This window comes from Heptranchias perlo, chromosome 2 (assembly GCF_035084215.1).
Source record: "Heptranchias perlo isolate sHepPer1 chromosome 2, sHepPer1.hap1, whole genome shotgun sequence".
Taxonomy (NCBI): domain Eukaryota; kingdom Metazoa; phylum Chordata; class Chondrichthyes; order Hexanchiformes; family Hexanchidae; genus Heptranchias; species Heptranchias perlo.
In genome coordinates, this window is record NC_090326.1 from 132,170,053 (window position 1) to 132,186,576 (window position 16,524).

Sequence of the window (16,524 nt, forward strand, 5' to 3'; positions counted from 1 at the left end):
TGATATGAATGGTGAAGAAGAGGTACGAGAAACAAAAATGGACTCTGTAGAAAAATGCTCCAGGCAAGTGGTGGAGGGTAACGGGAACAAGGTTGCTAAAGGTGACATTCTGATTCAGAGTAATGACCGAGCATCCATACAGCGGAATAGCATTAAAGATAAGCATCAGGAAAATGCAAAAAGAACACCTTTAGACCATATCACAACTGCAACTGATGTGGAAGATGATGAAGACAAGGCTGCAAAAGTTATTCAGAGTAACTACCGTGGACACCGGGAGAGAAAACGCCTGGAGGGCGAAGGAAAGCTTCCCGAGAGAGGAAAGAAGCAGGAAGAACGAGGAAATCCTCAACAGCAAAAGCAAGAAGTTCAAGTCAAGAATAGAAGCAGCATAAAAGAGCAGGAAATGGGAAACGAGGAAGAGGATGTCAAAGCGGCTGTTGTTATCCAAAGTAATTATCGAGGTCACCGGGAGAGAAAGAGACTGCAAGAGGAGAACATGGTGCCAGTTAAAACCAAGGAAATAGAAGTGTCAGAAAAAGAAATCCAAGAGCTACATCAACCACAAGAAGAAATTCTAGCCAGTGAAGATCCAGATGAAGAAAGAGCTGCAACAGTCATTCAGAGCAACTTCAGAGGACACAAGGAAAGGAAACGGCTGAAAGAAGAAAGGAAATTAGATGGAAATGGCAAGATGACAGTACCTCATGAAGTTACAAACAGTGAAGAGTCTACACTACAGCCAACAACAGGGCCAAACAGTTCTAATGAGGATGAAGAGCAAGCAGCAGTGAAAATTCAAAGCAATTACAGAGGCTTTAAGGAAAGAAAACAAATTCAAGAATGTACTGAAAGAGAAGCAGAAATGTTTTCTATCTTTTCAAAGCAGGTGGGTGATATCAGGGAAATTGATGAAACTCCATCTGTAAAGGTTCTGGCAAGTTTCTTGCTGGTTTCCCTGATATTTTCATCTATGGGACATTGAAGTTCAAAGCCCAGCTTAAACAATGGGAATGATGCACAGCATTTCTATCTGACATACCAAAGAACAGGCCTGTGCTTTGTAAAGAACACTGAGATCCTAACAAGACAACTCCATAACCCCCTCACCTTAATTCCATATCAAGGAATCATCTGGGGTTTACTGCCCAGTCTATGCCTAGGATTGAATAAAACCCAAATTTGCTTGCCGAACTATCTTACATCAATCAGTTTGGATTGTATCAGCATTTAAACTACCAACCTCCAATTAGGATACACACAAACTGTTGAGTGAATGAATTAACCCCCTTTTGCCAAATTATCAAAGAAGCCAAACAAATCATAAACAATTGTTTTAAACCTCAAAATCATAAATAGCTGCACTTAAACTTAAAAATTGGATATGAAAACAACTGATGAAGTAAATAATGGAGGATACAAATGCAGTTCAGTTATGTCACAGTAACTGCATTGCTGATTATAACTTAACTTGATATAAATTGGTGAGATTCATTTAGGATTAGATTCTTTGGACAGATGACAAGCTAACATAATTAGATTACCGGTCTATTGAATAGATTAAAATCTATATGCTTGTAGTTAGAAAATGTTTCCAGAACTTATCCGATCTCATCCTTATGAGCTGGTGTGGATGAACTGGTTGCCTCGTTTTTTCTCTGAGAGGATGGTGTTAACCTACTAAAACATCAAAGTGATGAAACTCCCTGTTTATGAAGGTTCTGCCAAGTTTCTTCCTAGTTTCCCCTAAAGATAAAACCAAGTGAAACTCTGGAATATCTGTCTAAACTCACACCCTACATTGTTCATCTTTCACTAATTGCCATTCTTGGCATGATATTACCATGTACTCAGCAGTTCAGGAACCATGACGTTTCTTAAAGCTATCCGCATTTGTCTCTATCTGTATTTATTCTTATAACTCTCAGTCCCATTTGCAACCAAATAATTATCCTGCTCTTTCTTTCACAATGTGATGAAACATATTAGATAGTGACATGAAGATGCAAGATTCACTTCAAGATCATTGGTTTTCTTTTCTAAATGATACTGCATATTTACATGGATTGATACACAATCAAGTAATTTTTTTTAACCAAAAACTCTTTGTTTTTATTGTCAGATAACAAAACATTCTGATGATTTCTTGATTATCCAGAAGAAGCTGAATGATGTTATTGCCTCACACTGTGTGACGTCTAAGGGCCAGACTCCACAGTCTGTGAAAAAGCAACCAAATGGGAAACCTTTGTCACAGTATCAGCCAGGTTTGTGTGCTATTGCCATTTACTGTAATATGCTACAGCCATAGAAAATTTAGAGGGAAATCAACAGCGGAAGAAACAGTAGTTTGCCCTTTTGTAGTGCTTTTCTCATATCAAAATGCCCAAAGACAGTTTACAGGAGTTGGGGTGAGGGGAGGAGGTTGGGAACCTAAGCAGGAAAAGGGAGAGGAGTTAGTGGAACTGACTGAAGGTCAAAAAGGTAGGTTTGGAGAAGGCTTTTGAAGTTGGTGAGAGAGATAGCAAGGCAGAATAGTTTGGGAAGAAAATTCCAGGGTACATGCCAAAGTGGAATGGAGGGAGTAGGGTATGCATAATAGATCAGATTTGGAAGAATGGAAAGTGCATACAGGGATATGAGATTGAAGTAAATTGTAGAGCTAGGGAGCAACAAGGCCATGGAGGGATCTAAGAACCAGTGTAGGGATTGATAATCGAATCCAAAGACCAGATATTCCAGAAAAGGTAGCTATCATGTTTCAGAATCTTCTAATCACTTTCTACAGAAAAGATTTGAAAATAAGAATTGCTGTTGGTTTTTTTTAAACAGAAAGTATTCTAAGAACATAAGAACATAAGAAATTGGAGCAGGAGTAGGCCAATCGGCCCCTCGAGCCTGCTCCGCCATTTAATAAGATCATGGCTGATCTGATCCCAACCACAAATCTAAAGAACACAAGAAGTCGGAGCAGGACCCGGCCACATAGCCCCTGGGCCCTCTCCGCCACCCACAGGGCATTGACCGATCCGAACTCAGCTTCATGTCCAATTTCCTGCCCGCTCCCCATAACCCCTAATTCCCTTTACTTCGAGGAAACTGTCTATTTCTGTTTTAAATTTATCTAATGATGTAGCTTCCACAGCTTCCTGGGGCAGCATATTCCACAGACCTACCACCCTCTGAGTGAAGAAGTTTCTCCTCATCTCAGTTTTGAAAGAGCAGCCCCTTATTCTAAGATTATGCCCCCTAGTTCTAGTTTCACCCATCTTTGGGAACATCCTTACTGCATCCACCCGATCAAGACCCCTCACAATCTTATATGTTTCAATAAGATCGCCTCTCATTCTTCTGAACTCCAATGAGTAGAGTCCCAATCTACTCAACCTCTCCTCATATGTGCGCCCCCTCATCCCCGGGATTAACCGAGTGAACCTTCTTTGTACTGCCTCGAGAGCAAGTATGTCTTTTCTTAAGTATGGAGACCAAAACTGTATGCAGTATTCCAGGTGCGGTCTCACCAATACCTTATATAACTGCAGCAATACCTCCCTGTTTTTATATTCTATCCCCCTAGCAATAAAAGCCAACATTCCGTTGGCTTTCTTGATCACCTGCTGCACCTGCATACCAACTTTTTGATTTTCTTGCACTAGGACCCCCAGATCCCTTTGTACTGCAGTACTTTCCAGTCTCTCGCCATTAAGAAAATAACTTGCTCTCTGATTTTTCCTGCCAAAGTGCATAACCTCACATTTTCCAATATTATATTGCATCTGCCAAATCTCCGCCCACTCACCCAGCCTGTCTATATCCCCTTGCAGGTTTTTTATGTCCTCCTCACTCTCTACTTTCCCTCCCATCTTTGTATCATCTGCAAATTTTGATATGTTGCACTCGGTCCCCTCCTCCAAATCGTTAATATAGATTGTAAAGAGTTGGGGACCCAGCACCGACCCCTGTGGAACACCACTGGTTACTGGTTGCCAGTCCGAAAATGAACCATTTATCCCAACTCTCTGCTTCCTGTTTGATAACCAATCCTCCACCCATGCCAGAATATTACCCCCAATCCCGTGATTTTTTATCTTAAGTAATAATCTTTCATGTGGCACCTTGTCGAATGCCTTCTGGAAGTCTAAATACACTACGTCCACTGGTTCCCCTTTATCCACCCTATACGTTATATCCTCGAAGAACTCAAGCAAATTTGTCAGACATGACTTCCCCTTCATGAAGCCATGCTGACTTTGTCCTATTAAATTATGCTTATCTAAATGTTCCGTTACTGTCTCCTTAATAATAGACTCCAAAATTTTACCCACCACAGATGTTAAGCTAACTGGCCTATAATTTCCAGCCTTCTGCCTACTACCCTTTTTAAATAACGGTGTTACATTAGCAGTTTTCCAATCTGCCGGGACCTCTCCTGAGTCCAGGGAATTTTGGAAAACTATCACCAAAGCATCCACAATCCCTACTGCCACTTCCCTCAAGACCCTAGGATGGAAGCCATCAGGTCCAGGGGATTTATCCGCCTTGAGTCCCATTATTTTACTGAGTACCATCTCCTGAGTGATTTTAATCGTATTTAGCTCCTCCCCCCCGAGAGTCCCCTGTTTGTCCAGTGTTGGGATATTCTTAGTGTCCTCTACTGTAAAGACTGAAACAAAATATTTGTTCAGCATTTTTGCCATCTCCATGTTTCCCACCATTAATTTCCCGGTCTCATCCTCTAAGGGACCTATGTTTGCCTTAGCCACCCTTTTTCTTTTTATATAACTATAGAAACTCTTGCTATCTGTTTTTATATTTTTTGCTAATTTCTTTTCATAATCTAACTTCCCTTTCTTAATCAATCCTTTAGTTACTTTTTGCTGTCTTTTGAAGAATTCCCAATCTTCTATCCTCCCACTAAGTTTGGCTACCTTATATGTCCTTGTTTTTAGTCGGATACTATCCTTGATTTCTTTACTTAGCCACGGGTGGCTGTCATTTCTTTTACACCCTTTTTTCCTCAGTGGAATATATTTATTTTGAAAGTTGTAAAATAACTCCCTAAATGAACACCACTGCTCATGTACCGTCTTACCCTTTAATCTATTTTCCCAGTCCACTTTAATCAATTCCGCTCTCATACCATCATAGTCTCCTTTATTCAAGCTCAGTACGCTTGTTTGAGAATCAACCTTCTCACCCTCTAATTGGATATGGAATTCAACCATGTTGTGGTCGCTCGTTCCAAGGGGATCCTTAACTAGGACATTATTAATTAATCCTGACTCATTACACAGGACCAGGTCCAAGGTTGCCTGCCCCCTTGTAGGATTCTCACAGTTTTTTAAAATGCACCTAAATGAAAGGTGGTTAATAGGCTAAATGGAAGTTGTTTTCCTCAGAAGCTAAACAATAAGCAATTTGTTAGCTTGTCGAGGTAATCGAAGAACACCTTACACCCATTGTGTTGGAAAGTTCTATGATCCCTATCTGTCTCCGAAGAGAGAGATAAATATCGAATGACCTATAAAACAGGAAGGACAGTTAGGCTTTTAAACAGAGAGCTGAAAAAGGCAGGCCTAACAGCGGCAGGCTCAGAAAGTCAGAAATGCTGCAGGACTAGGTAGAAGACATGGACCCTGATTTTGAAGGCCTCCGCCCAGCAGGAACCGGGCAACAGCGACCCCAAAATCTCAGCAAAACATCTACCACCACATTCCTGCTCCCGATCGACCTGCCGGTATTTTGTTGGGGAATTTACATTGTGCGTGCTATATCAGGTGGGCGACCCGGGCACCCACCTGATATAGCACACACAGCTTGCCCGCAATAACCAAATAAGGCCCAGCCCCCAAAATGACTTGGGCCTTGCAGCAAGGACTTCAGGCTGGTAGCGTGAGCACTCCCCTCACCGGCTGCCTTTATTCTGCTCAAATTGAAAATCGAGTACGATGATGTAACATGGGGAAGTATGGCATCTTTTCTGTATCATTATGCAAGGATAGATTGTACTGATTGGACTAAGTGAATCTGATCATAACTGTTCTTCTGTATATTCACTGTATGTGAAATGAAGTAGTTTAACGATTTATATTAAGCCTCACCTCACCAAGTATTTGTTTGCTACGTCTTCAGAGAGATTGAAGAAGTACACATGCCAAAGACATGAATATCCAGACCAGGTCACAGGGGAGCATTACTGTTACACCCCTGGGTTACACTATTATGTAAGTAGATATAAGGCAGTGTGCATCAACTCCCACTGTATCTTTTAAAGCATTTTTGCTTGTTTTTGCTTCCTTCTCACCTCTTTATCAAACCACAAAAGCCTAAATATAGCACATAACTGATGCTGACATCATTTAAGCAATGCCCCGAAGATCTGTGTAATCAAACAGTTCTGGTGTAACCTGCACTAATGTGGTGGCACTGCGGCATTCTGAAATAGGTAGTAGTAATAGAGTTGCTAATTTAAGCAGCAAAGAACAGAGTAAATTGACACTTCCTATGGAGCTAATGCACATGTAAGGGCAGATGTAGATTTTCAGACAATGCAGCCCTATTACCTGTAATAATTTATTATTGCACATATATAAAATGAAAATATATAGCCAAGTACACAATAGGCTATTTCTAGAATAAATCACCTCATTAATTAAGTAACTAATATGAGCAAAGGGATAAGACTGTATTGACACAATCAGGAAAATCTACAAGATTGCCTCTTACGAGTGTCATCTGGGCTTTCCCATTGGCAGAAGTTGCTCTTTACAACCAAGGCATTAATCATAAGATGCCAGAGCTAAATCTATCTTACATCAACAACATAAGTCACATCTTCATGTTTATAATTACCATGTTAATCTGAACGATAGTTGTCAAAACACGTCTTAACTCCCCCTGCTTTTTATTCATGGAATGCAGTTTGTTGCCTCATTACTGCCCAGAAGATTATGGTGTTCTCCGTGTGTGCAGTTCCCTGAGCTGGCTCTTTAACTGGCTTCTATACGCCTCTGAGCATTTAGGAGCTGCAAATGTTATGCTTTAGGATTACTGGTCAACTCAAAATACCCCTTCCATTTGAAACAGAGAAGAAAACAGACTACTAATCTAATAGATGTTGTACAAAATAGTTAGAAACATGAGTCTTTCACACAAACCCGAAACATAATTCTGTTCTTTATAGCTGTAAATGGCTGGGAGAAGACAATGCAGATTTTGGCAAATGAAAACAAGCAGTGCACACAAATAGCTCCAGTTATGCTGCAGCTACCAATCTCAGTATCTGTATAGTTCCATGCTTAGCCAGTAAACCCAAGTTATACTATTGACTATGGAATTCTGTAATGGGATACGCTACTTCTAATGCTATGAGCGAGCGGTGGCAGTGGCCCTCTCAACATGTCAGCTATGGCTCAGTGTGTAGCACTCTCGCCTCTGAGTCAGAAGATTGTGGGTTCAAGTCCCACTCCCGAGACATGAGCACATAATCTAGGCTGACATTCCAGTGCAGTACTGAGGGACTATTACATTGTTGTAGGTGCCATCTTTCAGAAGGAAGCAAAAACAAGTGAGAATGCTGTAAAAGATAAGTGTGGGAGTTGATGCACACTGCCCTATATCTACTTGCATAATAGTGTAACCTGGTGGGGGGGTAACAGTAATGCTCCCTTGTGACCTAGTCTGGGTATTCATGTCTTTGGCATGTGTACTTCTTCAATCTTTCCGAAGACAGAGCAAGTAAACACTTGGTGGGGTGTGGCGTATTACAAATCGTTAAAGTTCCCATGGCATTATTCGAAGAAGAGTAGGGGAGTTGGAATCATAGAAAGTTACAGCACAGAAGGAGGCCACTCGGCCCATCGTGTCCATGCCAGCTGAAAAAGAGCTATCTAGCTTAATCCCACTTTCCAGCATTTGGTCTGTAAGTTATGGCACATCCATGTACATTTTAAATGAGTTGAGGGTTTCTGCCTCTACCACCCTTTCAGGCAGTGAGTTCCAGACCCCCACCACCCTCTGGGTGAAAAAATTTCTCCTCAGCTCCCCTCTAATCCTTCTACCAATTACTTTAAATCTATGCCCCCTGGTCACTGACCCCTCTGCTAAGGGAAATAGGTCCTTCCTATCCATTCTATTTAGGCCACTTATAATTTTATACACCTCAATTAAATGTCCCCTCAGCCTCCTCTGTTCCAATGAAAACAACCCCAGCCTATCCAATCTTTCCTCATAGCTAAAATTCTCCAGTCCTGGCAACATCCTCGTAAATCTCCTCTGTACCCTGTCTCGTGCAATCACATCTTTCCTGTAATGTGGTGACGAGAAATGTTCGCAGTACTCAAGCTGTGGCCTAACTAATGTTTTATACAGTTCCAGCATAACCTCCCTGCCTTTATATTCTATGGCTAATAAAGGAAAATATCCCGTATGCATTTTTAACCACCTAATCTACCTGTCCTGCTACCTTCAGGGATCTGTGAACGTGCACTCCAAGGTCTACATCTCTCAGTGTCCTCCCATTTATTGTGTATTCCCTTGCCTTGTTTGTCCTCCCCATTAAAAACAGCCAATTGGGGGAGGTACTGGCACCTGTAGAACCATACTCCAGTAAAAGTCAGAGTGTTCAGGAGAGGAAGGGAGAATAATTGAAAATAAAATTATAATTTGAATGCATTTTCATGGCACTATGGCCATTTTGGAATTCAACATTGAGGAAGAATGGCCAAGTTCTAAGCATAAGCATAGATCAGTCTGAGGGGCATTACCTCACACTTTTCCAGATTGAATTCCATTTGTCACTTTTCTGCCCACCTGACCAGTCCGTTAATATCGTCCTGCAGGCTACAGCTTTCCTCCTCACTATCAACTCCTCACTATCACTATCAGTGTTCTCCTCAGTGTCCTGGCCAATATTTATCCCTTAACCAACATCACTAAAACAGATTATCTGGTCATTATCACATTGCCGTTTGTGGAATCTTGCTATGCAAATTGGCTGCTGTGTTTCCTACATTACAACAGTGACTTCACTCCAGAAGTACTTCATTGGCTCTAAAGAGCTTTGGGACATCCTGAGGTCATGAAATGCACTATATAAAATGCAAATCTTTCTTTTTTTTCTTTTATTTCAAGTCTTTTCAATGGATTACACCAGAATTGAATCATCCTGCGCTCAAAGTGAAGCCCAGTGAGGGAGTACCTATGTAAGGTGGTCTCACATCCATTGTTTTAGTACACTTGGGAGTCAGACCACCAATGGCACTATACCAATATATATATATATATATATATATATGAGTTTTAAAAATGTCTAAAATGATAGGTGGATGTGCCCCTCAGACTGATCTATGCTTATGCTTAGAATTTGGCCATTCTTCCTCAATGTTGAATTCCAAAATGGCCACAGTGCCATGAAAATGCATTCAAATTATAATTTTATTTTCAATTATTCTCCCTTCCTCTCCTGAACACTCTGACTTTTACTGGAGTATGGTTCTACAGGTGCCAGTACCTCCCCCAATTGGCTGTTTTTAAATTATTTTTATTTATGAGCCCAGACAGTGAGTATTGGAAGGCAATTTGTGGGAGACATCATAGCTGACCCCAGTTCTATCCTCCTCTAACATCCACCAGTATGGGTCATTGGATAGTGATCAGCATTGGAAGCCCTGTCTAATTTTCCCACCATAGCTCAGGGGTCCTGGGCCAATTGAAGCAGCAACCCTCTGCTGGCCCATCTGAGATTCGGTAATTTAGCATAGATCAGGGATTTTAGTGCTGACCTGAAAACTTCCAGTCTCAAAGGCTCACTTCTACACAGGGCAGTGAACTTACCAACTGTCCCTTTGGGAGAGTGCTAGGAAGTACAATGACTAATCATTTAAATATGTAAAGGTTACAAAATAAGGTTACATACTGGATATCAAAATCACAAATGATTCTGGATAATAATGAGGACTCCTCCAATTCTGGCCTTTTGCACATCCCATCCCCAATTTTAATTGCTTCACCATTGGTGGCCGTGCTTCCAGCTGCCTAGGCTCTAAGCTCTGGAATACCCTCTCCAAACCTCTCTGCCTCTCTACCTCTTTCTCCTCCTTTAAGACACTGCTTAAAACCTACCTCTTTGACCAAGCTTTTGGTCACCTGTTCTAATATCTCCTTATGTGGCTCGCTGTCAAATTTTGCTTGATAATCGCTCCTGTGAAGTGCCTTGGGACGTTTTACCATGTTAAAGGTGCTATATAAATGCAAGTTGTTGTTGTTGTTGGAAAGGATGGCAAACCCAGTTTATCATATGGAGAAATTTGTCAACAAACCAATGTCAGTGGAACGTCTGTCCTGCCGCTGTCATATGCAAAACATCACGGCTCCCCGAGGCTGCAGGGAGGGAATCAAAAATTAAATTCCTTCTGAGCCATCTGTTTTCCTTTCCAATCTGTGCTCTCAATGACATGACACAAGCCATGTTTTTAAACTGCGGCAGTTTAAAGGAATGTTACAAAACAACATCCTCTTAATACGCAGGCAGTATGTTAAATGTGAGTTGAAATTTTTGACTTTTTTTTAAGTAATCACAGGGACGCACAACTTTATTCTGTGCTTTCTGAAGCATACACTAAAAATACCTGTTGGGCAAATTAAGAAGCACCTGCAGAATTGTTGCTTAACTAACTAATCAGCCAGTTAAATGGTACAGATAGCGTACTGTGGGCAGATATAGCTGCGAAGTGCGTAATCTGTAAGGAATGGAGGGAAAGCACAGAAGGTGCGAGCAGAATTTATGGACCAAGATCTTCTGAATGTAGTAGAAGGCATGAGGGCCTGAGAAAGTGTTCTCCATGGAGCAGTGTTCTCTACAGTGAGCATCAAGAATGTGTTGTGGCTAGAGTGCAAACATGAGAAAATTTGCACACGCACCTTTAACTATTGCTTAAGAAACTAAAACTGTTAATGCAGGGTCTGCTTATTAATGAGCATTAATCTAGTTGGTGCAGGAGGAATTTTGACAGCGTGCACTCCATTAATGCTAATATATTATTATTACTCCACTGTACAGAATAATTTCACTCTTTGAGCGTGGATGACTAAAATTTATATGGTGAGGTAACATTGGAAATAGAGAAAAGGGAGAACAATCTCTGATCTCTCACATGTTGTCATAAAGAATGTGATAACCATTTCTCAACATGTTTGAGATCATTTAAATGACTATAAAGTCTGCATCAAGATGTCGCTCTTTCTATTGAGACTCAGTTCCAGAATAAAGTCTTCTGAACAGATGGGGTTGTGCAGATTATGCTGACCCCTTTTGACATCCCCTAGGTGATCGTTTTGACGCAATTGTGCTATATTTCTAGCAGAAGCAATGAATTTCCGATTGCCAAGTCATGAATTAAGGCATATTAAAGGAGCATGGTCTTCCATTGATAAAATGTTTGGTAAAGATTTTTTCATTTGTTTGAAATTTGCATACTGACATAAATTGCATCAAAAATCACTGACACTAATAAAAATAAGACATAACTCGTTTGGCTGCTCTCCCTAAAGGGAAAAGATTTATCTTTTTTTTTTCATGAAGACAATGTCACAATATTTCTGATTAGGTTTTACTGCATTAAATTTGAATTTGTTTGCATTTTTTGACTGCCGAATGATTTATTCTAGTTGTTCACATAAAATTAACAATTATAATTACCTTTGTGCTTCTGAGGTTCTTGCTGGGAAGTTTTGCGAAGCACCAAAGTTAAATGTTCTTCTTTGCTCAGTAGAGCATTGGTTTATGTCCAGCTAAGTTACAGAATCAAATGCCCTTGCTCTGATTGTTGGTAAGTGAAGCTATTTACAAAAGCCTCAACGCAGTACCTGGTGGCTAACAATCCATAGCAGAAATGCCTTTCCTTCAATCAACACAAGTTTATCAGTCTCACAGAAAAGCTTGAGGTTAGAGCGAAAGTTGATTGGAAATGCTTCCAGTGCATGAGTTATGTTCTTCTGAGTGTAAGGCACATTATCTGATTTTTAAAAAATCATTGATAATCAGGAGTGGTGCTCACCACAATCGATTTTTAAAAAAATGGTAAAAGTCAAGTCACTGGGAGGTTCACATTCATTCCCACTGGCACCAGTTATTAAAAAGTAGGAAGCCATTGCCAAGGTGAAGGGAAAAAGAGTAGGCTTAAAGAACAAGAGGCCCAAGTGATGCTGTCATCTGATCTTTTTTTCTTCTTTCTTTGTTTTTGACAGCTGCAGTGGAGACATTAGAAGCTAGAGTCAAATTTGATTTGCAGAACAGAGCTTTTTTTATTTTTACTGGTTGATATCTCACAGCATTTCACACAGGGAATAGAGACCAAGGGCTCGATTTTCGCACCCCCGAGCGGGTGCGTTCGTGGCAGGGGGGCTGCGAAAATCGGGGATTCCCGGGACGGGTCCGGAGCCCGGCTCCAACCCAACCACTTCCGGGTTCCCCAGTGACGCACTGACATGTGCGCACAGCCCCCGCATGTGGGACTCCCGCCGGCAATTAAAGCCGGCAGGGTGCCACTTAAAGTAATCATTAAGGTATTTCAGGTCGTTTAGAGACATGGGGCTCTATTTTAGCACCCGCCAGCGTGTGCGTTCCTGGCGGGTGGGCCCGGAAAATCCGGTAGCGGGACCGGAGCCCGCCGCGAACCCGCGCATTTCCGGGTTCCCCGCTGACGCGCCGGCGTGCGCGCGCAGCCCCCGCTGGTGGGAATCCCGCAGGCAATTAAAGCCAGCGGGATGCCACTTGAACCTATTTATTCTGCTCGTTCAGGTCGTTTACAGACCTGATTCAGCTGTTTTATAAGGAGGGGTGGGATTTTACGGTGAACAGAGACTGTTTCCCACACTGGGGGAAACACTCCCAGTCCAAACGGAGGTGTTGCAGCCAGCAGCCTGTGGCAGCTGCAAAGGTGCATTCGACAGGTGGGGGAGACCCCTCACCACCGCAGGCGGCCACTCCGGCACATTGGACAGAGGTTGGCCTCCACCACCCTCCCCCCAACAAGAAAACTCACCGACCTGGAACCGCAACCCCGGTGTGGGGACACATCTACCTACCTTGCGGACCCCCTCAGACCTACGCCTCCCAGATGGGGGCCGCCGTAGTCGCAGTCATGACCTCCTCGGAGGACGAACAGCCTCACCAGCCTCGCTGGCCACGCCGCCCGCCCCTGCCACGTGGAGCTCCACAACACGATGCTGTGGCACATCCACCCGCACAGCAGGAGGGAGGGCAACCGCAGAGAGAGATGCGTCGCAGGAGGCACTACCCTCGCCAAAGGGTCTACAGACCGAGGCTCAGCTTCCTGGACCTCTCTGAGGAGCAGTGCATACGGAGGCTCAGAGTCAGTCGCCGGGTAGTCGCGGACATCTGCAGCCTCCTTAATGACGAGCTGCTCCCGGACGGACCAAGCAGCATCTTCTTACCCGTCGCCGTCAAAGTCACCACCGCCCTCAACTTCTTCGCATCCGGTTCCTTCCAGGGTGCCACTGGGGACATCACCGGGGTCTGTCAGTCGTCTGCACACAAGTGCATAAGGCAGGTTACCGACGGCTTGTTTCACAGGGCCTCGCATTACATCAACTTCGCCATGGATGACCGCAGCCAGATGGAGAGGGCGGTTGGATTCCATGCTGTGGCTGGCTTCCCACGGGTGCAGGGTGTAATCGACTACACCCACATAGCAATACGGGCACCTCCACACGAGCCAGGACTGTTCATCAACCGCAAGGGGTATCACTCCATGAACGCCCAGCTCATCTGTGACCACCGCAAGAGATTCCTACACGTGTGCGCCAGATACCCTGGCAGCTGCCACGATTCCTTCATTCTCAGGGAGTCCACCGTGCGGCCCCTCTTCCACGCTCCCAACACCGGCAACGGCTGGCTCCTCGGTGACAAGGGATATCCCCTGCACACGTGGCTTATGACACCTCTGAGGAACCCCACCACCAAGCCACAGCGTCGATATAACGACAACCACATCGCTACCAGGTCTACAATTAAGCAGGCTATAGGGCTGCTCAAGATGCGCTTCAGGTGCCTTGATCGTTCTGGGGGAGCGCTCCAATACGCGTCACGCAGAGTGGGACGCATTGTGGTTGTCTGTTGTGCCCTGCACAACATAGTGCAACAGAGGGGGGTGCCGCTGGAGGAGGCCCCGCCCACACCCATCACCCATATTGACGACGATGAGGATGAGGAGGAGGAGGCGGCCGAGGCGGGGGAGGAGGAGGAGGAGGAGGAGGAACGGCCCATGGGGCGAACACCGGCTCACCTGGCTGCTCGTCAGGCCAGGGAGGCACTGATATGTCAACGGTTCTCCTGACAGCAGACTGCCCGAAGCGTGGACAGAGGGGCGGCCATACCAGCCCCCTCCCCTGCCCCCTGCACGGAACAGTGGTGCAATTACTCCTGCACCCACCGTAGTGTGACACAATGGGCGGGACCAGGTGTTTGTATGCATGCTGAGCCCCACGAGAGGGACCTATTGCACAGGCCGGTCAAGAATGGACAAGACATGGCAGTAGTGGTGAGAACTGTGGGGTTTATTGGGTATGTGCACTAAACAATTATAAATTAAAACACCACAGATAGTCATTCACCCTCGTGCATTCCCTTTGTGCTCACAACACCTTCGCCTTACGCTTCCGGGAACCCCTACGTGGTGCTACCCCTGTGGCTCCAGCAGAGGTAGTGGCAGGTTGCTCCTGTTGATGCCCTGACCGGGTAGATGCTTTGGGCCGATGCCCTCTGGGTTTCGGTGCCCGTGAGGGCCCCTCCAAAGACTGCTCCTCCTGCACCTGTGCAGGGGCAGACTCCGCCACCTGGAGAGGAGGCAGCATTGCGGGTACTGGTTGAAAGGGGGGCAACGGGTGAGACGTGGGGGCACTTTGAGTGGCGTCCCCACTTCCATGTCCCCGTTCACCATCATCCCTCTCGTAGCCCAGGCCCACATGACTCCTTCCACCCTGCTGGACGGCAGTTTGGATGACGTGTGTGAGGCCTTGGAAGGCCACATGTAGTGTATCTGTCAGCCTGTTTAAGGCAGCAGAATGTTGCTCACCCTGAATCCGAACGGCCGTTGTCAGGGCCTGGACGGATGTTGAGCTGTGCAGAACGCTCGAGGGAGGCTAGCCTTTCCTCCACCGCAGACATTCCCGCACCTACCCGCGACACTATCTCGCGGATACCCTCCTGTACTTGTGCCGCCATTCCCCTCATGCAGGAGTTGGACTCCTCCATCACCTGCGCGATTGTGGAGAGTGCGCGTGGCACCTGCTCCAGCACCTCAGCAATGTGCTCGTGCCCCTCGATGACTCTCCTTTTCACGACTGGCCCCCAGGGTTCAGCATCTGGGTCCGGCTGAGCAGAGCCTGGAGAAGAGTGCTCCCACCGACGCGAACTCTCCACGGCTGCTCCTGCCACCAGGGTCTGCTCATGCTTACGTGTGCGTGGTGACTCACCATGTGCAAGCCCAACTAAGGGGGGACGGGGACCCACCGAGGTGTGTGTATCTGCGCTGGTGGATGCATGGCTCAGATGTGACAATGGACCCTCAGAGGCCGGCAGGTCCTCTGAGGAAACGCCCTCCAGGGTCACGGCGCTCGCAGACGGTCCTGCAAGAGAACAGAAGGCAATTTTTAGGCATCTGGACAGATGTTGCGGTGCGGCAGATGCCAAGTGATGCTAAGATCATTCGCTATCATGAGTGCTGAGTGTCAGCTTTCTGTCACCGGCCGTTTCTGCAACCCCATCCTCGCCATCCGCCACGGACAGGCACTCCAGCGTGTGGCTGAGCTCTAAAGCCTCCTGCTCCGTGTCCGTGAGCAGCACCTCGTGTGGCGGGCCCCCTCCGGTCCGGGCCCTCTCCCGGGCGTTCTTGCATCTCTTCTCCTGTCAAGGCAAAACGCAGAGGCATGATTGAGTACTGCTTGCATGGTGCGACGCTGCAAGCATTGGTGTGGGTGGGTTGAGCGTGGGGAGATAGATGGGAGGGTGCGTGTGCCACATGGCCATGCCATTGTATGAGGATTGGGGTGTGTGGTACTGTTCGAATGGGGACAGGGGCGGTGAGAACGTGCCGGCACGGTGAGGGTGATAGCTGAGTGGACGTGAGGAGTGATGTGAGAGCGTTGTGGTGGTAGTGCAGAAGGGGTTGTGTGGTGGTGGAGGTGATGTGGAGGACGGAGTGTGGAAGACTGCGTAAGTGTACTCACTTTGCCGGACCTAGTTAGGTCATTAAACCTCTTGCGGCACTGGATCCAGGTCCTGGTGATGGTTTCCCCTGCTGCTCACCTCTGCTGCCACCTCCATCCATGCCTTCCTGGTGGTAGAAGGAGGGCACTTCCTGCCATCCGATGGGAACAATGTCTCCCTCCTCCTCCTCACCCCATCCAGCAGCAGCTGGAGTGAGGAGTCTGAAAACCTTGGGGCGGCCTTCCCCCTGGGATGCTCCATGTTCTCCACGTCGTTGGTTGCAGCAGGAGGAGCAG

The 16,524-nt window shown here is 45.5% G+C and overlaps 1 protein-coding gene across 1 annotated transcript; it reads left to right on the top strand.

Moving 5' to 3' along the window:
• Nucleotides 1-4: 4 nt before the first annotated feature.
• Nucleotides 5-14,357, top strand: LOC137332403 (myosin-IIIa-like). The gene is made up of 4 exons (XM_067996215.1): nt 5-889; nt 2,123-2,267; nt 11,361-11,441; nt 14,158-14,357. The coding sequence occupies exons 1-4, from the start codon at nt 5-7 to the stop codon at nt 14,355-14,357; spliced, it is 1,311 nt and encodes a 436-aa protein (XP_067852316.1).
• Nucleotides 14,358-16,524: the final 2,167 nt, after the last annotated feature.

Coding starts and splice junctions, on each gene's coding strand:
- LOC137332403 (XM_067996215.1), top strand. CDS start 5: ATGAATGGTGAAGAAGAGGTACGAGAAACAAAAATGGACTCTGTAGAA. Junction 890..2,122: donor TTTCTATCTTTTCAAAGCAG/GTGGGTGATATC, acceptor TTTTATTGTCAG/ATAACAAAACATTCTGATGA. Junction 2,268..11,360: donor TTTGTCACAGTATCAGCCAG/GTTTGTGTGCTA, acceptor CTATATTTCTAG/CAGAAGCAATGAATTTCCGA.